The sequence below is a fragment of the Cololabis saira genome, chromosome 20 (assembly GCF_033807715.1).
Source record: "Cololabis saira isolate AMF1-May2022 chromosome 20, fColSai1.1, whole genome shotgun sequence".
Taxonomy (NCBI): domain Eukaryota; kingdom Metazoa; phylum Chordata; class Actinopteri; order Beloniformes; family Belonidae; genus Cololabis; species Cololabis saira.
Window position 1 is genome coordinate 3,913,965 of NC_084606.1, and position 24,694 is coordinate 3,938,658.

Consider the following 24,694-nt stretch of genomic DNA (forward strand, 5'->3'; position numbering starts at 1 on the left):
AAGGCACTGCATCATGTTTCTGGTTTTTCAGTTTTCCCTACTGACTTATTCTGAAAATATCTTTTATATTGTGACAGTTTGAATGTTTTTACTTTTTGCAAAGAATTTTTTATATTTTAATAAAATGAACAGATGAATAAACAGTATGTGTAAATTAGTTTTTCCGCACATAATGAGATCTAAGGATCAGTCTTTGTTTTATTAGAGTATATTTCCTTCACAGCTCCACCGGCACTTGAATGTGCCTGTGGTATCGTGATGGAGAGGACGGGTTCAACTGGACCACATCTGAATATGTAGCCACGCATCATTTCTATCACACTCGTTTGTGGAAACCTATGATGACATAAAACAAAGGAAGTAAAATTGTTCTGATTCTTAAACTTTACATCAGACGATGAACTCATACAAGCGTTGAGTGGCGGCAGAGAACGAAAAAGTGAGTGGATGTGGCATAACCTTCCGTTGAACACAAATAAAACTGAAGTAGTTGTTTTTAGGACCAAAAGATGAGTGTTTTAAGAGTCAGCACACAGTTTCAGTTATTATAACTACAAAACACTGATTAGGCCAGAGTTCTGGGTGTGGTCATGGACTCAGACCTGAACCTTCAGACACATTAACACAATGACAAAGTCAGCGTTCTATCACCTGAAGAACATCTCCAGGATCAAAGGAAGGAAGGAAGGAAGGAAGGAAGGAAGGAAGGAAGGAAGGAAGGAAGGAAGGAAGGAAGGAAGGAAGGAAGGAAGGAAGGAAGGAAGGAAGAATGAAAAGAAGGAAGGAAGGAAGGAAGGAAGGAAGGAAGGAAGGAAGGAAGGAAGGAAGGAAGGAAGGAAGGAAGGAAGGAAGGAAGGAAGGAAGGAAGGAAGAATGAAAAGAAGGAAGGAAGGAAGGAAGGAAGGAAGGAAGGAAGGAAGGAAGAATGAAAAGAAGGAAGGAAGGAAGGAAGGAAGGAAGGAAGAATGAAAAGAAGGAAGGAAGGAAGGAAGGAAGGAAGGAAGGAAGGAAGGAAGGAAGAATGAAAAGAAGGAAGGGAGAAAAGAAGGATGGAAGGAAGGAAGGAAGGAAGGAAGGAAGAATGAAAAGAAGGAAGGAAGGAAGGAAGGAAGGAAGGAAGGAAGGAAGGAAGGAAGGAAGGAAGGAAGAATGAAAAGAAGGAAGGGAGAAAAGAAGGATGGAAGGAAGGAAGGAAGGAAGGAAGGAAGGAAGAATGAAAAGAAGGAAGGAAGGAAGGAAGGAAGGAAGGAAGGAAGGAAGGAAGGAAGGAAGAATGAAAAGAAGGAAGGGAGAAAAGAAGGATGGAAGGAAGGAAGGAAGGAAGGAAGGAAGGAAGGAAGGAAGGAAGGAAGGAAGGAAGGAAGGAAGGAAGGAAGAAAATAATGAAGGAAGGAAGGAAGGAAGGAAGGAAGGAAGGAAAAAAGAATGAAGGAAGGAAGGAAGGAAGGAAGGAAGGAAGGAAGGAAGGAAAAAAGAATGAAGGAAGGAAGGAAGGAAGGAAGGAAGGAAGAATGAAAAGAAGGAAGGACGGAAGGAAGGAAGGAAGGAAGGAAGGAAGGAAGGAAGGAAGGAAGGAAGGAAGGAAGAATGAAAAGAAGGAAGGAAGGAAGGAAGGAAGGAAGGAAGGAAGAATGAAAAGAAGGAAGGAAGGAAGGAAGGAAGGAAGGAAGGAAGGAAGGAAGGAAGGAAGGAAGGAAGGAAGGAAGGAAGGAAGGAAGAATGAAAAGAAGGAAGGAAGGAAGGAAGGAAGGAAGGAAGGAAGGAAGGAAGGAAGGAAGGAAGGGAGAATGAAAAGAAGGAAGGAAGGAAGGAAGGAAGGAAGGAAGGAAGGAAGGAAGGAAGGAAGGAAGGAAGGAAGGAAGAATGAAAAGAAGGAAGGGAGAAAAGAAGGATGGAAGGAAGGAAGGAAGGAAGGAAGGAAGGAAGGAAGGAAGGAAGGAAGGAAGAATGAAAAGAAGGAAGGAAGGAAGGAAGGAAGGAAGGAAGGAAGGAAGGAAGGAAGAATGAAAAGAAGGAAGGGAGAAAAGAAGGATGGAAGGAAGGAAGGAAGGAAGGAAGGAAGGAAGGAAGGAAGGAAGGAAGAAAATAATGAAGGAAGGAAGGAAGGAAGGAAGGAAGGAAGGAAGGAAGGAAAAAAGAATGAAGGAAGGAAGGAAGGAAGGAAGGAAGGAAGGAAGGAAGGAAGGAAGGAAGGAAGGAAAAAAGAATGAAGGAAGGAAGGAAGGAAGGAAGGAAGGAAGGAAGGAAGGAAGGAAGGAAGGAAGGAAGGAAAAAAGAATGAAGGAAGGAAGGAAAAAAGAATGAATGAAGGAAGGAAGGAAGGAAGGAAGGAAGGAAGGAAGGAAGGAAGGAAGGAAAAAAGAATGAAGGAAGGAAGGAAGGAAGGAAGGAAGGAAGGAAGGAAGGGAAAAAAGAATGAAGGAAGGAAGGAAGGGAAAAAAGAATGAAGGAAGGAAGGAAGGAAGGAAGGAAGGAAGGAAGGAAGGAAGGAAGGAAGGAAGGAAAAAAGAATGAATGAAGGAAGGAAGGAAGGAAGGAAGGAAGGAAGGAAGGAAGGAAGGAAAAAAGAATGAAGGAAGGAAAAAAGAATGAAGGAAGGAAGGAAGGAAGGAAGGAAGGAAGGGAAAAAAGAATGAAGGAAGGAAGGAAGGGAAAAAAGAATGAAGGAAGGAAGGAAGGAAGGAAGGAAGGAAGGAAGGAAGGAAGGAAAAAAGAATGAAGGAAGGAAGGAAGGAAGGAAGGAAGGAAGGAAGGAAGGAAGGAAGGAAGGAAGGAAGGAAGGAAGGAAGGAAGGAAGGAAGGAAGGAAGGAAAAAAGAATGAAGGAAGGAAGGAAGGGAAAAAAGAATGAAGGAAGGAAGGAAGGAAGGAAGGAAGGAAGGAAGGAAAAAAGAATGAAGGAAGGAAGGAAGGAAGGAAGGAAGGAAGGAAGGAAGGAAGGAAGGAAGGAAGGAAGGAAGGAAAAAAGAATGAAGGAAGGAAGGAAGGAAGGAAGGAAGGAAGGAAGGAAGGAAGGAAGGAAGGAAGGAAGGAAGGAAGGAAGGAAAAAGAATGAAGGAAGGAAGGAAGGAAGGAAGGAAGGAAGGAAGGAAGGAAGGAAGGAAGGAAGGGAAAAAAGAATGAAGGAAGGAAGGAAGGGAAAAAAGAATGAAGGAAGGAAGGAAGGAAGGAAGGAAGGAAGGAAAAAAAGAATGAAGGAAGGAAGGAAGGAAGGAAGGAAGGAAGGAAGGAAGGAAGGAGGAAGAAAAGAGGAAGGGAGAAGGAAGGAGAGAGCAGGAGGAAGGAAGGAAGGAAGGAAGGAAGGAAGGAAGGAAGGAAGGAAGGAAGGAAGGAAGGGAAAAAAGAATGAAGGAAGGAAAAAAGAAGGAAGGAAGGAAGGAAGGAAGGAAGGAAGGAAGGAAGGAAGGAAGGAAGGAAGGAAGGAAGGAAAAAAGAATGAAGGAAGGAAGGAAGGAAGGAAGGAAGGAAGGAAGGAAGGAAGGAAGGAAGGAAGGAAGGAAGGGAAAAAAGAATGAAGGAAGGAAAGAAGGAAGGAAGGAAGGAAGGAAGGAAGGAAGGAAGAAAAGAGGAAGAAAAGAGGAAGGGAGAAGGAAGGAGAGAGCAGGAGGAAAGAAGGAACAGGAGAATTAAGTCATTTTGACCCAAAGACGGTACAAAGGTTAAAGAATATCTTTATCTGATGCTGACCAAAAAAAAACCCAACAATTCCTGAACTGTTGTTAGTCCTACAGTACGGTAACCTGCAGGGCCTGCAGCCCCTACGTAGTTGTGTTTCCCACAGAGGAAGTGTTGAGATCAGTCTGCCTGTCAGTCGCTGTTTGAACAGGATGCCGTCAACGCCGATCGGCCTGCTGCTGCTGAGTGAGTACAAATACTTTAAAATACTAACAGTTTCTGACGACGTTCCTCCTGGACCGCCTGAGACTCAGAAAACAAGACCCCTGATTTAATCATTCTTGTTCCATGTTCACGTCTTTGCTGTTTGATCTCATCTTTATTTGTGCTCTAATAGCCTCTTTGTTCAAACTTTTAGCATTTTTATTTTTAACTTGCATTTGTTTCTCACTTTCATTGTCTGACTTGTAATCTTCGATCCTCTTTAACCTCCTCTTTTAACCTCAATTAAATCCTCAGTCCCTCTCATGCTTGCTTTTTCCTTCTCTGATTTGTATTCTTGTCATGCTTATCATGAACATCCTCTTTTATTCTTGTTTTTACGTATTGAGTCCCCCCCCCAAAAAAAACATGCCTTGTCGGTTTCTGAAGGTTAAGACCGTGTTTTGCAACACGCCCGCCCAGTACTGGAGTTGTAAAATAAAATCAGGGGGGATGGTGGATTTGATCATATGGGGACAGATAATTTGTGCTGATTACAAATAATATAATATATTACAAATAATAGCACTGACCAAAACAGCTGCAGAAATACTGCAGGAATGACATAGCAGCAGTTAAATGCAGCCTTCTGTAAGCTTTAAATATCCACTGGGCTTACATCAAATACATCAAAACACAACAATAAAAAACACTTTTCTGAACTTATCAATATGACTCTGTCCTTCACAGGATAAGTAACATGGATCACTGCAAAAACTCACAATCTTAACAAGAATATTTGTCTTATTTCTAGTTAAAATGTCTCATTTTAGTACAAAAAATCTCATTACACTTAAAACAAGACTCATCACTGGAAAAAAACAACAATTTTCACCTGTTTCAAGTAGATTTTCACTTGAAATAAGTAGAAAAATCTGCCAGTGGAACAAGATTTTTTTGCTTGTAATAAGAAGATAAATCTTGTTCCACTGGCAGATTTTCCTACTTATTTCAAGTGAAAATTTACTTGAAACAGGTGAAAATTGTCATATAAGTTATTTTTCTCGTGTTATTTTTCTGGTGATGACTCTAAATGTTGAAATAGCAGTAAAACCACATTCATTGATGAAATGACATAAGGGATGGAAAGGAGGGATGGCAGTTTTACAGGGGGGATGATTTGGACCGTTTTTATTTCAGGGGGGATGATTTGGACCGTTTTTATTTCAGGGGGGATGATTTGGACCGTTTTTATTTCAGGGGGGGTGCCATCCCCCCTCATCCCCCCTCAACTCCAGTACTGCGCCCGCCTCATTTCAGTCATAGTTAGCTGTTTTAGCTCGGTAGTCTTAGCTGATGGTAATCTGTGATGCTGATTAATGATCAAAATGATCTCCAAAACTACTTCTGGGTCCAGTGTTATTTCCCTCGATACTTAGTTACCTAAGGTACCGTATTTTACTGCACTATAAGTCGCACCTAAAAGTCTTTAATTTTCTCAAAAACCGGCAGTGCGCCTTATATATGATCATTACGGTAATTTATGTTACTGTAGCCAGGGGGATTGTGGGTAATGTAGTTGGTGTCGTTGAAGTAACGGCGCTAAAAACGTCAGGAATCGTCACAGACGTTCAAGACAACAGCAGCGACGCTGACTCGCATAATGGCGACTTTGACGAGACGGAGCAAAGCTGGTTTTTATTTTGTTAATAAAGTTTGACATACGGTACTTTTCTTCCTGTTTTTTTTGCATTTCCTGTAGCGCAGCTCCATCAGGTAGATACGTAACTCAACCCCAGCCACTATAGTATGCTATCTTACCATATATTTAGTGCGCTTTATGATACGATGCGCCTTATGGTGCGGAAAATACAGTAAACCTACTTCAGACCACCTTAGACCACCGTGACGCAATTACCGTCTTCTTGCCTCCCGATTTGACCATCAGTTTTTCCACCACTGAGCAGTCATTGCTTTAAAACATCTAATTACATTTGTACAGCTTATAAATGCACATCTATCCATATAAGGAATTATAGACTATTACAAAGCAAATGTGTTATAACCACGGGGCGATGAGATATTCTCTCCTACACAGGCCAACAATTGTTCACAATTCGTTACAAATTTAGAGGAAACTAAGTGTCGAGGGAAATAACGCTGGACTCAGATGATAATTTTTATGGACAGGATTTCTAGGCGCAGCCAGGGGCCGGAGGGGATCCGGTTTGGGAACCACGGGATTTCATCTCTGCTTTTTGCGGATGACGTTGTCCTGTTGGCTTCATCGCACCGGGACCTCCAGCATGTGCTGGGGCGGTTTGAGGCCGAGTCAGAGATGGGAATCAGCACCTCCAAAACCGAGGCCATGGTTCTCCACCGGGAAAGGGTGGCATGCCTTCTCCGGGTGGGTGGAGAAGTCCTGCCTCAGGTGGAGGAGTTCAAGTATCTCGGGGTCTTGTTCACGAGTGAGGGAACGATGGAGCGTGAGATTGACAGACGGATCGGTGCAGCGTCCGCAGTTATGCGGTCGATGTACTGGACCGTCGTGGTAAAGAGGGAGCTGAGTCGAAAGGCGAAGCTCTAGATTTACCGGTCAATCTACGCCCCTACCCTCACCTATGGTCATGAACTTTGGGTAGTGACCGAAAGGACAAGATCACGGATACAAGCGGCCGAGATGAGTTTCCTCTGCAGGGTGGCTGGACGCTCCCTTAGAGATGAGTTTCCTCCGCAGGGTGGCTGGACGCTCCCTTAGAGATAGGGTGAGGAGTTCGGTCACCCGGGAGGAGCTCGGAGTCGAGCCGCTGCTCCTCCACATTGAGAGGAGTCAGCTGAGGTGGCTTGGGCATCTGTACCGGATCCTCCTGGATCCTCCCTAGGGAGGTGTTCCAGGCATGTCCCTCCTCCCTAGGGAGGTGTTCCAGGCATGTCCCTCCTCCCTAGGGAGGTGTTCCAGGCATGTCCCTCCTCCCTAGGGAGGTGTTCCAGGCATGTCCCTCCTCCCTAGGGAGGTGTTCCAGGCATGTCCCTCCTCCCTAGGGAGGTGTTCCAGGCATGTCCCTCCTCCCTAGGGAGGTGTTCCAGGCATGTCCCTCCTCCCTAGGGAGGAGTTCCAGGCATGTCCCTTCTCCCTAGGGAGGTGTTCCAGGCATGTCCCTCCTCCCTAGGGAGGTGTTCCAGGCATGTCCCTCCTCCCTAGGGAGGTGTTCCAGGCATGTCCCTCCTCCCTAGGGAGGTGTTCCAGGCATGTCCCTCCTCCCTAGGGAGGTGTTCCAGGCATGTCCCTCCTCCCTAGGGAGGTGTTCCAGGCATGTCCCTCCTCCCTAGGGAGGTGTTCCAGGCATGTCCCTCCTCCCTAGGGAGGTGTTCCAGGCATGTCCCTCCTCCCTAGGGAGGAGTTCCAGGCATGTCCCTTCTCCCTAGGGAGGTGTTCCAGGCATGTCCCTCCTCCCTAGGGAGGTGTTCCAGGCATGTCCCTCCTCCCTAGGGAGGTGTTCCAGGCATGTCCCTCCTCCCTAGGGAGGAGTTCCAGGCATGTCCCTCCTCCCTAGGGAGGTGTTCCAGGCATGTCCCTCCTCCCTAGGGAGGTGTTCCAGGCATGTCCCTCCGGGAGGAGACCCCGGGGAAGATCCAGGACACACTGGAGAGACTATGTCTCTCAGCTGGCCTGGGAACGTCTCGGACTCCCCTCGGAAGAGCTGGAGGAAGAGATGGAGGAAGAGCTGGAGGAAGAGATGGAGGAAGAGCTGGAGGAAGAGCTGGAGGAAGAGATGGAGAAAGAAGAGATGGAGGAAGAGCTGGAGGAAGAGATGGAGAAAGAAGAGATGGAGGAAGAGCTGGAGGAAGAGATGGAGGAAGAGCTGGAGGAAGAGCTGGAGGAAGAGATGGAGAAAGAAGAGATGGAAGAAGAGCTGGAGGAAGAGATGGAGGAAGAGATGGAGGAAGAGATGGAGGAAGAGGTGGAGGAAGAGCTGGAGGAAGAGCTGGAGGAAGAGCTGGAGGAAGTGTCTGGGGTGAAGGAAGTCTGGGCATCTCTGTTGAGACTGCTGTCCCCGCGACCCGGGAACGGATAAGTGGAAGAAGATGGATGGATGGATGGATGGATGGATGGATGGATGGATGGATGGATGGATGGATGGATGGATGGATGGATGGATGGATGGATGGATGGATGGATGGATGACCCAGCTTTCCACCAGTCCTTAAATGCACCATATACGAATGAATCGGTGGGCTACTTGGAGGCATGAAAAGAGTCTCAAACCATTTGTGCATATCTACAGCTTTGTGTGTGTGTGTGTGTGTGTGTGTGTGTGTGTGTGTGTGTGTGTGTGTGTGTGTGTGTGTGTGTGTGTGTGTGTGTGTGTGTGTGTGTGTGTGTGTGTGTGTGTGTGTGTGTGTGTGTGTGTGTGTGTATCAGGCTATTCCTGCATATTTACCAATGTGTGTGTAGGAGGCTTTTTCAATTCCTAATTATCGTTTTGTCTGTAACGTCAAGCAAGTTACACACAAATCAGATAATATGCACAAATCAAGTGCTATGCACAATTCAGGTAATACACACACACAAATCAAGAGCTACGCACACACAACTATTTTGAGTCAAATTTCTCTCCATACAGATCTGAGGTGATAAAGGTCACGCAACAAGAAGCACAGCTGCAAATCTGCATCCAGATGATTGAAAAAGATGTTGAAATGACCTAGTCAAAGTCCAGATAACAAATTATTGAGTCAAGGATGTTTATGTTTTCATGTTTTTGATTACATTATTGAACAATGAAAAGGAAATGTTTTTCTGCGGTTGTTTTTCTCCTTCTCTTTTTTTTGTGTTTTATATTTTTCCCGTTACCTGATTCCCTTTTCGCTCCCTTTCCTTCTCCTCACTCAGCCCTCCTCCCTCTCCTCCCAGCATCCTGTCTCCAGGTCAGCCCCAACAGATCCCAGTTCTTCCAGTATGAGTCCATCTCTCTGAGCTGTGAGGGTCAGTTGAACGCCACCGGTTGGAAGGTGAAAAGGAGAACGAAGGAGGGCGGGGTCAGGCCCTGCTCCTCCGGCTGGGGGTACTACTCCTCGGGCTCCACCTGCACCATCCGAAACACTTACCCGGCGGACACTGGGGAGTACTGGTGCGAGTCGGAGAGAGGGGAGCAGAGCCCCGGCATCAACATCACCATCACTGGTAGGTTAGAGCTTGTTCAGTTATCTTGTAAGAGTTGAACCTGAAAACAATCACGTGAGAATTAAAGTTGCTTTCGTCAACGAAAATTACGACTAAATATCATCGCCAACGAACCTTCATCACCTGAGGAAAACGAGACGAGACGCAATGAAAATGCTGGTCATGTGACGATAACGATAATTAGATATATAACGCGATAAAGGGTCTGCATTGACGTCACTTTCCCACTGGACCATCCCCCTTACTCGCACTGAGTGGTAAAACATCAGCAAAAACAGCTGCAACTAGTGGAGAAGACGGGAAAACAGCCGATTATCATCTTAAATTAGCGTCAGTTGGACTTGACAGTGACCCGTACAGTTACCCCAAGAACCAGTGGTCCATGGACATTAATATTTGGTACAGTTACCAAGAACCAGTGGTCCATGGACATTAATATTTGGTACAGTTACCAAGAACCAGTGGTCCATGGACATTAATATTTGGTACAGTTACCCCAAGAACCAGTGGTCCATGGACATTAATATTTGGTACAGTTACCCCAAGAACCAGTGGTCCATGGACATTAATATTTGGTACAGTTACCAAGAACCAGTGGTCCATGGACATTAATATTTGGTACAGTTACCAAGAACCAGTGGTCCATGGACATTAATATTTGGTACAGTTACCAAGAACCAGTGGTGCATGGACATTAATATTTGGTACAGTTACCAAGAACCAGTGGTTCATGGACATTAATATTTGGTACAGTTACCAAGAACCAGTGGTCCATGGACATTAATATTTGGTACAGTTACTCAAGAACCAGTGGTCCATGGACATTAATATTTGGTACAGTTACCCCAAGAACCAGTGGTCCATGGACATTAATATTTGGTACAGTTACCAAGAACCAGTGGTCCATGGACATTAATATTTGGTACAGTTACCAAGAACCAGTGGTCCATGGACATTAATATTTGGTACAGTTACCAAGAACCAGTGGTCCATGGACATTAATATTTGGCCATGAATCCAGTTTCCTGATATTTATATGTACTTAATTTCTACGCCGGGGAAATACACAAAGCAAAGCTTGAAGGCTTACAAAAGTCTTGACGCTTGGTCCGACTTCAAGGCAGGATTTGTTGTAGAAATTAAAGTGATGAGGACACCGAACTTTATGATTGGACCGTTTAACGTTAGCTACCCAAAAATCCAACATGACCTGATACAAAATGGGAACCACAAATCCACGTTTCGGTGTCTGGAATCCAGTTGTTTCTGTGAATTGCAGCGATCCATTTGTCTCTCTTAAACTTATTTCAGATTCAGATTTCTTGCTAAATCGATGAGTACAATCGATCGCACAACAGCTCTTTCCCATTTTAGATGTTTTCCAGTTGCTCAAACTGAAAGTCTACACTGCCACTAAGTGGGCGAAACCCACTGTGAAGTCGCATCTGTGACGTCATGCACATTCCCTCTAGATCATAGAGGAATAAAAACAAGACTAAAATGTAGATTAAAAAATAAAAACTCTGCTAAAATGTATATTCATTTTCGTTGACCAAAACGAAACGAAATGTTCTAGTAAAGATCCTTAATGTCCATGTTTTCAGTAGTTTCTCTGGTTTAATGTCCATGTTTTCAGTAGTTTCTCTGGTTTAATGTCCATGTTTTCAGTAGTTTCTCTGGTTTAATGTCCATGTTTTCAGTAGTTTCTCTGGTTTAATGTCCATGTTTTCAGTAGTTTCTCTGGTTTAATGTCCATGTTTTCAGTAGTTTCTGGTTTAATGTCCATGTTTTCAGTAGTTTCTCTGGCTTAATGTCCATGTTTTCAGTAGTTTCTGGTTTAATGTCCATGTTTTCAGTAGTTTCTCTGGTTTAATGTCCATGTTTTCAGTAGTTTCTCTGGTTTAATGTCCATGTTTTCAGTAGTTTCTCTGGTTTAATGTCCATGTTTTCAGTAGTTTCTCTGTTTTAATGTCCATGTTTTCAGTAGTTTCTCTGGCTTAATGTCCATGTTTTCAGTAGTTTCTCTGGTTTAATGTCCATGTTTTCAGTAGTTTCCTCTGGTTTAATGTCCATGTTTTCAGTAGTTTCTCTGGCTTAATGTCCATGTTTTCAGTAGTTTCTCTGGTTTAATGTCCATGTTTTCAGTAGTTTCCTCTGGTTTAATGTCCATGTTTTCAGTAGTTTCTCTGGTTTAATGTCCATGTTTTCAGTAGTTTCTCTGGTTTAATGTCCATGTTTTCAGTAGTTTCTCTGGTTTAATGTCCATGTTTTCAGTAGTTTCTCTGGTTTAATGTCCATGTTTTCAGTAGTTTCTCTGGTTTAATGTCCATGTTTTCAGTAGTTTCTCTGGTTTAATGTCCATGTTTTCAGTAGTTTCTCTGGTTTAATCTCCATGTTTTCAGTAGTTTCTCTGGTTTAGTTCTGCTGGGTGACGTTAGTCCTCCATCAGTCGCTGCAGCAGGAATCAGATCCAGAAGATGCAGCTGCAGAGTTAGAGGCTGATGCCGTTAACGCAGAGCTCTAGTTAACGTCCATTAAAAACAAAGTTACATAGAGAAATGCAGAGATCTGCTCTGGGGCTGGAGAAGAAGAAGATCCATCTTTGGATCCACTTTCCTACATAGACAAGAAAAGAAAACCCAATGTGTCATGGAAAAAGAAAAAGATGGGGAGAAATGCGGAAAAATAAAGGCTTAGGCTATTTACACCTGCTAACAATATCAATGTATGCTATGCTATGCCCATGTATTATTAGAAAAAAATGATTTATAAAAAACAAATCCATCAGCTCAACAGTGATTGACAGGTATTCACACCACTTTTGATAAACTTCATTTAATCTCTTCAAAATATCTTACAATGACATAAGAGCAAAAATTGTTCATACAAAGTGTGAGAGCAGACGTTTTCCTGGCTCTATTGTTTGACAAGGTTCCAATTTTAGAGTGGTGCACATGCGCATGGGCAAGTGAAAAAGCACCTTCTGTTGCAGACACGTTGGTGCACATGCAACGCATTTGTTTTCATAAGTGAACAGGGTGTGAATAGCTCAGCTGGTGGGGGCTGATATTTGTACCCTGGTGCAAATAGTCACTCTAAAAATAAATATTTTGTAAACTCAAATCAGAGCGTCTTCTGTGTCTGGAACAGAGCTGGTAGTAACGAGTTACATTTACTCCGTTACATTTACTTGAGTAAGTTTTGGGAAATTTTTTACTTTCAGGAGTAGTTTTGAATCACTATACTTTTTACTTTTACTTGAGTAGATTTGTGAAGAAGAAACTGTTCCTCTTACTCCGCTACATTAGGCTACGTTGAGCTGTTACTTTTCTTTTATCCCTTTTATCCACGTACGCGTCAATCTCATGACATCACTGGTGATTCTTTGGTAAAAATGTTTGTTTTTGCATGTTTTGTCACATTTACACAGACTCAAACACACACAGAGTTTCTATGAGTTCATGTTTGTTCTAGTTCTGCTGGTTAAAAAAGAAAAGTACAAAGGCTTGACATTTTGTGCTACTTGTGCTTAATTTATTTTTTTATTCTGTTATTATTTTATTTATATTATTATTTATTAAAGTACTTGAATTTACTTTAAGATTATTTTCATTTAAGTTATTTTTTATTTTTTATTAATTTTAATTTATTTTATTATTTTATTGATTTAATTTGCCTGAAGATGATTATTTTGTACTTTTGTCTGTTTGAATGGTTGTGTTAAAAAAATAAATCAGACGTTACTCAACAGTTACTCAGTACTTGAGTAGTTTTTTCACCAGGTACTTTTTTACTTTTACTCAAGTAATTATTTGGATGACTACTTTTTACTTTTTACTTCTACTTGAGTCATATTATTCAGTAGTGACAGTACTTTTACTTGAGTACAGTTTTTGGCTGCTCTACCAGCTCTGGTCTGGAATGAATGTATTTTTGAGTTTCTAAGGTAACAATAATATAATAATAAGATAACCTTGTTTGAATTGTAAAATGGGTTTTGCTAAATACAATCTTTGACTAAAACTAGATTAAAATGGTCCTGGACAATTCGGACTAAAAAATGCTCAGACTTTTAGTCGACTGAAACTTGACACGACTAAAAGGAGAATGAATGTGACTAAAACTGATAAAAATCACAAGCAGATTCTCAATTTCTGGAAAATGCTGTTCAATCATAATTTTTCACCCCATAGATCAACTCTATGGAACAATGGATTAATACTATCTAATAGAAGATCTTTGTTTAAACTAAGCTGGTTTGAGAAGGGGATATTTTTTGTCACTGATCTACTAGATGATATTGGGAATGTAATTGATTTTGCTTCCTTCTTGACCAAATACGGTTTAAATTGTCATGCAGAATTTATAAAGGTTTGTAAAGCCATTCCCCTGCCACTTATTCATTTGATTAAAAGTGCTCTAATGTATGGAGATATTGAGACAGCCCTTCCCGTGTTAGTTATTGAGGATTATGGGTTATTGGATAAGAAATGTATCAACAAGTTTATAAGTGCTGTCTTTAAGTCGAGATCATTTAACGACTATCACAGAGGTTTATATTCTGACACTTCAGTCTTTAAGTTTGTCTACATTAGAAAAAGCGACTCAAACTATATCAAATGGCCCATTCCCCCCAAAGTCAAGGAAACTCATTTTAAATTGATTAATAAAATGTATCCAACCGCTGAATTCTTGAGACATAGATTTAAATTTGAAGTTGACCCCTGTGTTTTTTGCAATGAATCGGAAGAATCACTTGATCACATGTTTTTATTGTGTCCTGTCTCAAAAATGTTTTGGCATGAAATTAGAAATTGGCTATCTTTAAAAATGAATGACATTCCAAATTTAGAAATCGTTAACATTATTTTTTATATAGATACTATTGACAAATCAGTGTCCTTCTTAGTTAATGTCATTTTCTTACTGGCTAAATAAATACCACATACATTGTTGTAAGTGGAGAAAAATGAAGCCCTCTTTGCATTTTTTCATAAATGATTTCAAAAGTTTTTTGGTTTCTTTAAAAAATATTAAGTCAAATAACTCTGCAAAAAAATTAGTAACAGACATATCAAAGTATATTTTATTTTAAGTCTCTTTCTGAAATGTCGATGCTATTTGCTTTGAAAGGCCTTACTGTTCCTTTGTATTGACTTTACTCGACATTGACTTTTTTTTCTCGACATTTTGACTTTTTTCACAAAATTTTGACTTTTTTTCCCGACATTTCAACCTTTTTCTCAACATTTCGACTTTTTTTTCTCGACATTTCGACTTTTTTTTCTCGACATTTCGACTTTTTTTTCTTGACATTGACTTTTTTTCTCGACATTGACTTTTTTTCTCGACATTTCGACTTTTTTTTCTTGACATTGACTTTTTTTCTCTCGACATTTTGACTTTTTTCACAAAATTTTGACTTTTTTTTCCCGACATTTAGACTTTTTTCTCAACATTTCGACTTTTTTTCTCTACATTTCGACTTTTTTTCTCTACATTTCGACTTTTTTTTCTCGACATTTCAACTTTTTTTCTCGAGATTTCGACTTTTTTCTCAACATTTCGACTTTTTTTTCTCTACATTTTGACTTTTTTCTAGAAATTTTGACTTTTTTTCTCGACATTTCGACTTTATTTTCTCTACATTTCGACTTTTTTTCTCTACATTTCGACTTTCTTCTAGAAATTTTGACTTTTTTTTCTCGACATTTCGACTTTTTTTCTCTACATTTCGACTTTCTTTTCTCTACATTTTGACTTTTTTCTAGAAATTTTGACTTTTTTTTCTCGACATTTTGACTTTTTTTCTCGACATTTCGATAAATGCTCGGGGCGCTCTAACCGGAATTAGAATCAAAACTAAGACAAAAGAAATGCAAAGAAGAATACGCTACTTCTTCTTTAGCAGATAGAAGTAGGTAGAAGCAGATTTCAAACAGATAAACAGATAAATAAATACAGGTTATTTTCTCTTGGTTCAGTCCCGTTTTAATCAGCAAAGTTGCTGCCGTGTTAAAAGACGCTGTTAGGAAAGATCTATTTAGGTACAAACATGTACATCATTTACGGTTCAAAATTGTTCTGTACATTAAGTAAATATCTAATGTAACAACATAAATATCTGCAGCTTGCACATCTTTTTTTTCAAATAGAGCGTCTCTTATTTTTGCAGTTTTGTATAAAGTGTGTTTTTCTTGTTTAAAAAATTCTGTTCAATAAAAAAAAAAACTAAAAAAAAACTGATAAACTAAAATGATAGCTGGACCCAAAGATTAGACTAAAACTAAAATTGAAACAGGCTGCCAGAAGCAACACTAGCATGAATCCATGACCACACCACGAACCACAAAAACGTGAGTGTGCCTCTTTCCACAGATGGTGCCGTGATCTTAGAGAGTCCTCCACTGCCAGTCACAGAGGGAACTGATGTGATTCTACGCTGCAAAACCACTTCAGAACCCTCCAACCTCATGTATAACTTCTTCAAGGATGGCCACCTTGTCCGGAGCAGCAGCTCCGGAGGGATGACCATTCAAAGAGCTTCCATAGTCGACGGGGGACTCTACTCGTGCAACGTCTCAGGATACGGAGAATCTGCCGGTAGCTGGCTGACAGTTACAGGTGAAGGAAACAGCCTGCAGGGACAACGATCCTGTCTGGTACATACATGGGCTCTAAGGGAAGGGTCATTTTTAAAAGATACCATATTTTGTTAGATTAGATATTTACTTAATGTACAGAACAATTTTGAACTGTAAATGATGTACATGTTTGTACTTAAATAGATCTTTCCTAACAGTCTTTTAACACGGCAGCAACTTTGCTGATTAAAACGGGACAGAACCAAGAGAAAATAACCAGTATTTATTTATCTATTTATCTGTTTGAAATCTGCTTCTACTTCTATCTGCTAAAGAAGAAGTAGCGTATTCTTCTTTGCATTTCTTTTGTCTTAGTTTTGATTCTAATTCCGGTTAGAGCGCCCCGAGCATTTATCCAAATGTCGAGAAAAAAAGTCAAAATGTCGAGAAAAAAAAGTCGAAATGTCGAGAAAAAAAGTCAAAATTTCTAGAAAAAAGTCAAAATGTAGAGAAAAAAAAGTCGAAATTTTGAGAAAAAAGTCGAAATGTCGAGAAAAAAAAGTCGAAATGTAGAGAAAAAAAGTCGAAATGTTGAGAAAAAAGTCTAAATGTCGGGAAAAAAAAGTCAAAATTTTGTGAAAAAAGTCAAAATGTCGAGAGAAAAAAAGTCAATGTCGAGAAAAAAAGTCAATGTCAAGAAAAAAAAGTCGAAATGTCGAGAAAAAAAACGTCGAAATGTCGAGAAAAAAAAGTCGAAAGCCCGAGAAAAAAGTCAAAATTTTGAGAAAAAAGTCAAAATGTCGAGAAAGTTATCTGTTTATCTGTTTGAAATCTGCTTCTACCTACTTTTATCTGCTAAAGAAGAAGTAGCGTATTCTTCTTTGCATTTATTTTGTCTTAGTTTTGATTCTAATTCCGGTTAGAGTGCCCTGAGCGGTGGAAGAAAAATCCACAGAATAGCTGCACCTTTGTATAAAATGCACGGTTGAAAACCTATGAAAAAGTAGCGGCTTATAGTCCAGAAAATACGGTATTCCAAAACAGAGTCTCGGCCATTAACTAGGAAGGTAAAAGCGTAACTTTTAGTGCGTTTACATGGGAAGTTTAATTCTTCTTTAATTCAGATTTAAAATTAAATCTGATTTAAAATGATTAAAAATTACCATGTAAACACCTAATTCCAAATGAAAATGGCCATTCCGAATTAAACTTAATTCCGAAGTAAGTGGCTGGTTTATTCCGATTTTAAATCCAAATAGAATAATTCCAGATCATGTATACACTCATTCCTCTTTAAATTAATTCCGGTCTTTCTTTCTGCTCGTTCCCTCGCCCGTCTGTCTCCATGACGCTTATATTCCGCGCTGGCAGTGGCAATTTTGGTCTGTAAATTTTGGTGGGGCCATGCTGGAAAATCTTATGCAATCAGTATCAAGTGAGAGAAGGGACCACAGCACCTTTGACCACAAAATTGCAGCTGAATAATGCCATCATCACACAAACAGTGCCCATCTAACGACATATATTATCATATCAATAGCGCTACCAAATGGGCAGTGTTCAAGAGCTCATATCAAATACTCAAGATCGAAACAGCAACGTGACAACAATAAAAACACAATGCACAAGCACGACCGTGCACGAGCATGGCGTGTACGGTGCACATGCAATACACAGCAATTAATATACAAAGTCACCACACAGAGTTTACCACAGCCAAACAGCCATTTCAGCACCACAGACAGGTAAACAGCTCCATCAGCGTCGGGGAGCCCACGTGAGGTTGTGTCCCCCCACACCCACACCCACACATGTATCGCCAGTTGCGCATTACACAAAGTCCACTATAATTCAAAGAATATAAGTACATGGTCAGTTCCACTATAAAAAGCTGTTAGACTCACCGTTGACGCTCCCGGTTAACCAGAGTTTCCTTTTGAACCATTCCTTATTAAATGTCCTCGTTTTGTCTTTTCCGGCTTGACAAATGGTTAAATCATCCGGTCGATGTGGTCCCAAACGTTTTATTTCCAACTTCTGCTCAATTGATAAAGTGCTAAATCGCACACGCACCAAATAGTCAACTTCATTCATTTTGAAAGAATGAAACGTCACCTATCAATCAAAGTACGTAGCCGGCGTACGGCGCGCGTCGCTGCGTAACCTACGCCGTAGGCCTGCGTTGGTGTAACGCAGAACCATAAACCAGCCTTTATTCTGGCGCGGTTTGAAAAAGACAAGCGAGTGATTATGTACATTCATTGAGTGAATATTAGGGAAGTAAAATATTTATTTCTCGCTAGAAATAGTTTTTATTTTATTCAGTCCGCAAATGACGGCAAAAAGCATTCTGGGAAATTCTGGGAACAGCCAATCACAGAGTGAGCTGTTTGACCGCCGGCCGACGCCGATTCAACATGTCTGCTTCAGTTCAGAGCAGCCAATGAGAGGCTCTGGGGCCCTGAGCTCGCGGCCCCACTGTCGAAGCTAATGTGTGCGCTGTACACGCGCAGGCGCGCGCAGCAGTTCACCAGTAACAACATTACAGGCAGAGGGGACAGCTCCGCTGAGCCCCACCGAGCGGAAACAGAGGAGGCTGGATCAGGCAGGGCGAACTATTTACACACAGTTACACTACAAAAAGTGTCAGCAGATGAAATTAAGTTGCATCAAATGAAAACTGCGGACATTTCATTGGAGACAAATTTATTATGAACTTATGTTTAATGACACATAATCTTCCCCTGCGCAGCAGCGCACTCTGGTGGGGCCGTGCCCCACCGGCCCCTAATGCAAAGACGCCACTGCGCGCTGGGCTGGTTTTCCAAACAAAGTTTCCAGATGCAGCAGCAGTAAACGCTGGTCAAGAGCAGAGACCATTTATTTCATAAATATCTTGGAGGACGTGGAAATAATTAAAAGAACAGATGGAAACAGGAAACAAAGAAAATTGTGAGCTTTTCAAAGTTGTAGCGGCTAAGTGGCTAAGTTTGTTTTTCTTCCGGTAGACGTAACTTCCGGTAGACGTAACTTCCGGTAGATGTCTTTACGTAATATGTAAAGACATCCGCCCACCTATCCAATCAGAACCTTCCCAACCCCCAGACCTTAATTAGAATTGGATAAAGCCGGATAAACGTGTTTTCCATGTAAACCTCAAATCAGAATTACTATTTCCATGTAAACTCGAAGGAAAATAGTTTAATTCTGAATGATTTAATTGGGAATCATTAATTCCGAATTAAAAACCATCATGTAACCGTGGCCATTGAAGGAGAAGCAACTCTATCTTGCAGTACCACTTCTGGCCACCTGGGGGTGTTTGGATCTGCTTTGTTGAACAAAGATCCGGCAGACGCTTGAATACCGGCATTCTGTAACATAACATCAAACTCTTCCTCACCAGGAAGCATCATGGTCTTCCTCACCAGTTGGAAGCATCATGGTCTTCCTCACCCGTTTGATGCATCATGGTCTTCCTCACCCGTTTGATGCATCATGGTCTTCCTCACCCGTTGGAAGCATCATGGTCTTCCTCACCAATTGGAAACATCATGGTCTTCACCAGTTGGAAGCATCATGGTCTTCCTCACCAGTTGGAAGCATCATGGTCTTCCTCACCAGTTGGAAGCATCAAGGTCTTCCTCACCAGTTGGAAGCATCATGGTGTTCCTCACCAGTTGGAAGCATCATGGTCTTCCTCACCAGTTGGAACCATAAAGGTCTTCCTCACCAGTTGGAAGCATCATGGTCTTCCTCACCAGTTGGAAGCATCATGGTGTTCCTCACCAGTTGGAAGCATCAAGGTCTTCCTCACCAGTTGGAACCATAAAGGTCTTCCTCACCAGTTGGAAGCATCATGGTCTTCCTCACCCGTTGGAAGCATCAAGGTCTTCCTCACCAGTTGGAAGCATCATGGTCTTCCTCACCAATTGGAAGCATCATGGTCTTCCTCACCAGTTGGAAGCATCATGGTCTTCCTCAACAGTTAGAAGCATCATGGTCTTCACCAGTTGGAAGCATCAAGGTCTTCACCAATTGGAAGCATCAAGGTCTTCCTCACCAGTTGGAAGCATCATGGTCTTCCTCACCAGTTGGAAGCATCATGGTCTTCCTCAACAGTTAGAAGCATCATGGTCTTCACCAGTTGGAAGCATCATGGTCTTCCTCACCAATTGGAAGCATCAAGGTCTTCCTCACGCATTGGAAGCATCATGGTCTTCCTCACCAATTGGAAGCATCAAGTTCTTCCTCACCCATTGGAAGCATCAAGGTCTTCCTCACCAGTTGGAAGCATCATGGTCTTCCTCACCAGTTGGAAGCATCATGATCTTCCTCACCCGTTGGAAGCATCATGGTCTTCCTCACCAGTTGGAAGCATCAAGGTCTTCCTCACCCGTTGGAAGCATCAAGGTCTTCCTCACCAATTGGAAGCATCGAGGTCTTCCTCACCAGTTGGAAGCATCAAGGTCTTCCTCACCCGTTGGAAGCATCATGGTCTTCCTCACCAGTTGGAAGCATCAAGGTCTTCACCAATTGGAAGCATCATGGTCTTCCTCACCAATTGGAAGCATCATGGTCTTCCTCACCAGTTGGAAGCATCAAGGTCTTCCTCACCAATTGGAAGCATCAAGGTCTTCCTCACCCGTTGGAAGCATCATGGTCTTCCTCACCAGTTGGAAGCATCAAGGTCTTCACCAATTGGAAGCATCATGGTCTTCCTCACCAATTGGAAGCATCAAGGTCTTCCTCACCAATTGGAAGCATCATGGTCTTCCTCACCCGTTGAAGCATCATGGTCTTCCTCACCCATTGGAAGCATCAAGGTCTTCCTCACCAGTTGGAAGCATCATGGTCTTCCTCACCAATTGGAAGCATCAAGGTCTTCACCAATTGGAAGCATCAAGGTCTTCCTCAATAGTTGGAAGCATCAAGGTCTTCCTCACCCGTTGGAAGCATCAAGGTCTTCCTCACCAATTGGAAGCATCATGGTCTTCATCACCAGTTGGAAGCATCATGGTCTTCCTCACCCGTTGGAAGCATCAAGGTCTTCCTCACCAATTGGAAGCATCATGGTCTTCATCACCAGTTGGAAGCATCATGGTCTTCCTCACCAGTTGGAAGCATCAAGGTCTTCCTCACCCGTTGGAAGCATCATGGTCTTCCTCACCAGTTGGAAGCATCATGGTCTTCCTCACCCGTTGGAATCATCATGGTCTTCCTCACTAATTGGAAGCATCATGGTCTTCCTCACTTGTTGGAAGCATCATGGTCTTCCTCACCAATTGGAATCATCATGGTCTTCCTCACTAATTGGAAGCATCATGGTCTTCCTCACCCGTTGGAAGCATCAAGGTCTTCCTCACCAGTTGGACGCATCATGGTCTTCCTCACCAGTTGGACGCATCATGGTCTTCACCAATTGGAATCATCATGGTCTTCCTCACTTGTTGGAAGCATCATGGTCTTCCTCACCAATTGGAAGCATCATGGTCTTCCTCACCAATTGGAAGCATCATGGTCTTCCTCACCAGTTGGACGCATCATGGTCTTCACCAATTGGAATCATCATGGTCTTCCTCACTTGTTGGAAGCATCATGGTCTTCCTCACCAATTGGAAGCATCATGGTCTTCCTCACCAGTTGGAAGCATCATGGTCTTCCTCACCAATTGGAAGCATCATGGTCTTCCTCACCAGTTGGAAGCATCATGGTCTTCCTCACCAATTGGAAGCATCAAGGTCTTCCTCACCAGTTGGAAGCATCAAGGTCTTCCTCACCAAATGGAAGCATCAAGGTCTTCCTCACCAGTTGGAAGCATCAAGGTCTTCCTCACTCATTGGACGCATCCCCTAGCCAGTATGTGAGGGTCCCCTACTGAGAACAGCGTTAATGAGTGAGCCATGTTTAGTAGTACCACTTTGTCCCACTAGAAGTGTCATGTCTCACACCGGGGGGACGTTCCTGTGAAATGCTGCCCCAATGTGGTCAGAAGTGGTGTTTACTTTAATGAAATACCAACAACAACCTGCAACTTTGCATTACCAAAAGAAACGCAATATGGGAGAAAATCTGCGATAGAATAAATGCAGTTGGTAAGACAAAAAGAACGGCAGATGAGGTTAAAAGAAGGTGGCAAGATATAAGGCGAAGAACTGAAGAAAAAGTGGCCTTTAATAAAACTTGTGCAACCATTTTTAAAATAGCATGCAGCAGAATAAAGACTCTCTCTCTGCGTATTCTTTGATTTTGGATGTCGCCTCCTTGCCACAATAACAGCAGCAGCAGATTAGCACCTTCCTTTTGAACGTATTAAATACAGACGCAATCACAATACGCGCAATTACTTTCAGGCTTGGTAAATCTCATTGCGCGCCGTGGTAAATTAACCTATTTGCATTTTCCCCTACCAGTATTTAGCGCTTTCTGGCGGGTACGCCCCATATTGATTATTCATCAGGGCAAAAGTACTAAATGAATTGCGTGTGCTATTTTGCGCATTTGAGAGACGCAGTCCTCTTTGCACGATGTTTGTAGATCAGCTGGCACTTTGGTTTGCGGGTGATGTCAAGTTTGCACACGTTTTTACACACGCAAACCTTTAGTAAATCAGGCCCTCTGTGTCATAGTTAAACCTCTCTCTGTGTTGTGTTTCTTTCTCCAGGGTCTCTTGCGGCGTCATCTGCGGCTCAGCCTACCGTCTCAGGGCCATTCCTCGTCTTCAGAGTGTTGTGTCACGTGGTGGTGGGAACGCCTTACGTGCTGTCCAGCATCCTGCTAGCTCTCATATACAGAGACAGGAAGAAAGGTGAGGTCCACCATTCGCTTTCTCTCCCCACCCAGAGCCAGTCGTAGCGACCCGTTTCAACAAAACACACTACCTTCAAAAAATTACTACGACAGAGTATTAGGGCCAAACTAAGACAAAAAAAATCGGAAATTACAAGAATAAAGTCATAAAATTATGAGAATAAAGTCATAATTAACAAGAAGAGCACATACGTCTTTTGTGGAAGAGGAGCTGTCTGGTATAGTATAGTATACTATAGTATACTATACTATACTATAGTAGCGGTGGTTCCATCTGCCCTGATTGTGTCTGCACCTGTGTCTCGTCATGTCTCGTTATCCCCTCAGTATATCTTGTCTTGTCATTCCTTTGTGCCCTGTCGGTCCGTACTGTTCTCTCCTCCATGTCTCCTCGTAGTTTTTGTCCTGATCCTGGTTTTTGTCAATCCTGCTCTGCAGCGCTTTGTTTTTGCCTTTTTTGTATTAAACCCCTTGTTTTTTTGAGAACTCCTGCCTCCAGCCTCCCTCTGTCTCCTGCACTTGGGTCCTAGAAAACCAAACTCATGACAGAGGATGATCATAAAGATTTTCTTCTTCCACGAAAGACACATTTTCTTCCAAGTCTGTGTGGTTCCTTCTTCCAAATAGATGCAGTCGTTTGCACAATCGTTTTAAAATCCTTGTACTGATAATAATTCCATGCTCATGTGCCAAAAGATTAAGTATTTCCTTATTTGTGAAACCGATACCAGAATATAACTTCACAAGATGCTCAATATTCCTCATTTTAACACAAGGAGAAGAAGCTCTTCCTGTTAGAGTTCTCATAAATTACCACTTTATTCTCGTAATATTACGACTTTATTCTCGTAATATTACGACTTTATTCTCGTAATATTACGACTTTATTCTCATAATATTACGACTTTATTCTCATAATATTACGACTTTATTCTCATAATATTAAGACTTTATTCTCATAATATTACAACTTTATTCTCGTAATATTACGACTTTATTCTCCTAATATTATGACTTTATTCTCATAAATTACCACTTTATTCTCGCAACATTATGACTTTATTCTCATAAATTACCACTTTATTCTCATAATTTTACGACTTTATTCTCATATTATTATTATGACTTTATTCTCGTAATTTCCATTTTTTTTTGTCTTAGTTTGGCCCTAATACTCTGTCCTAAATTACAGCTCAGGAGTCAAGATCAACTTATCTGAAGTGATGTCATCTTTTACCACTGCAAGCTGTCACTCAAGAGGCCACTCCCCTCATTATGCACCCATTTATGGCTTTTTCGAATTTAACTGGCTGTGGTACATACAATTTTTACCCAATTACAGTTGTCATGCACATGAAGTTTACTCACGGAGACCAAAATGTGTCACTTTGTTTTGGTGTTTTTTTTTTACCAGGCTGCAAATATTTTTTTTTTTGTATTTCTGCCGACATAGCACATTTCATTCTCAAGATATAAACCAGGGGTGTCAAACGTGCGGCCCGAGAGAGATTTTCATGCGGCCCGCGAGAAGTTTCCAACGTAAAAAAACGAAATGTTAATTTACTAAAAAGGAAGGCATAAATAATTGCCATGAATCGCAGCATATCCAATAATATATTTCTTCTACAAATCCATCGTTATTCCACAAAGAGAGCAGTTTTAGACATTTTTTTAGTTTTCTAGAATGCATTTGCCGATTTTATTTCTTTGTAGACGGTTGTTTATTTTTATTAACTGACTACTATTATATATTTTTGCAGGAAAAATATCACTGCTAAAAAAGATGATAGAAGATATTTATTCAGAGAATTTCAGTTTTCAATACGAGGATAGTGACAAAGTAAAATAGTTAAAAAAGAAGGGCTGACTTTTTCGGCACTGGCGTAAATATCTGGACCAATTTTTATAAATAAATACACTTAATTATACTGGAAAAATCTCTAAATCACAAAGAAACACTCTCGGATGTAATAAGAAAGAATTAGCTTTTAATTAAATTTCCTATAAAAAAGCGAAATATAAAAAAACATACTTGTTTCTGTTTATCTTTGTAAAATGATATTAAAAGTATCTTACATAATGTGAAAAAAAACAAGAAATTTCAAGAAAAGATCCTGAAGAAATATATTTTACATAATTACAAGTGCATATTTCCTTTAAAATTAACTAAACTGATATTGGATTAGATAACAATAGTAAAAAGAAAAAAAATGGAAAAAAAAAATTTCGCACCGTTTTTGTTATTTTGAGCGTGCAAGAAAAGAATTGGTCAAATCCGGCCCGCCAAGCAAAATGAGTTT

At 41.3% G+C, this 24,694-nt stretch overlaps 1 protein-coding gene across 1 annotated transcript in view; it reads left to right on the plus strand.

Moving 5' to 3' along the window:
- Positions 1-3,826: 3,826 nt before the first annotated feature.
- LOC133420923 (Fc receptor-like protein 5) overlaps positions 3,827-24,694 on the plus strand; it is a 49,640-nt gene continuing 28,772 nt past the window's right edge. The window contains exons 1-4 of the mRNA XM_061710804.1: positions 3,827-3,860; positions 8,710-9,000; positions 15,379-15,624; positions 22,249-22,392. Coding sequence (XP_061566788.1) covers positions 3,827-3,860; positions 8,710-9,000; positions 15,379-15,624; positions 22,249-22,392 — 715 coding nt within the window. The remainder of the gene's footprint in view (positions 3,861-8,709; positions 9,001-15,378; positions 15,625-22,248; positions 22,393-24,694) is intronic.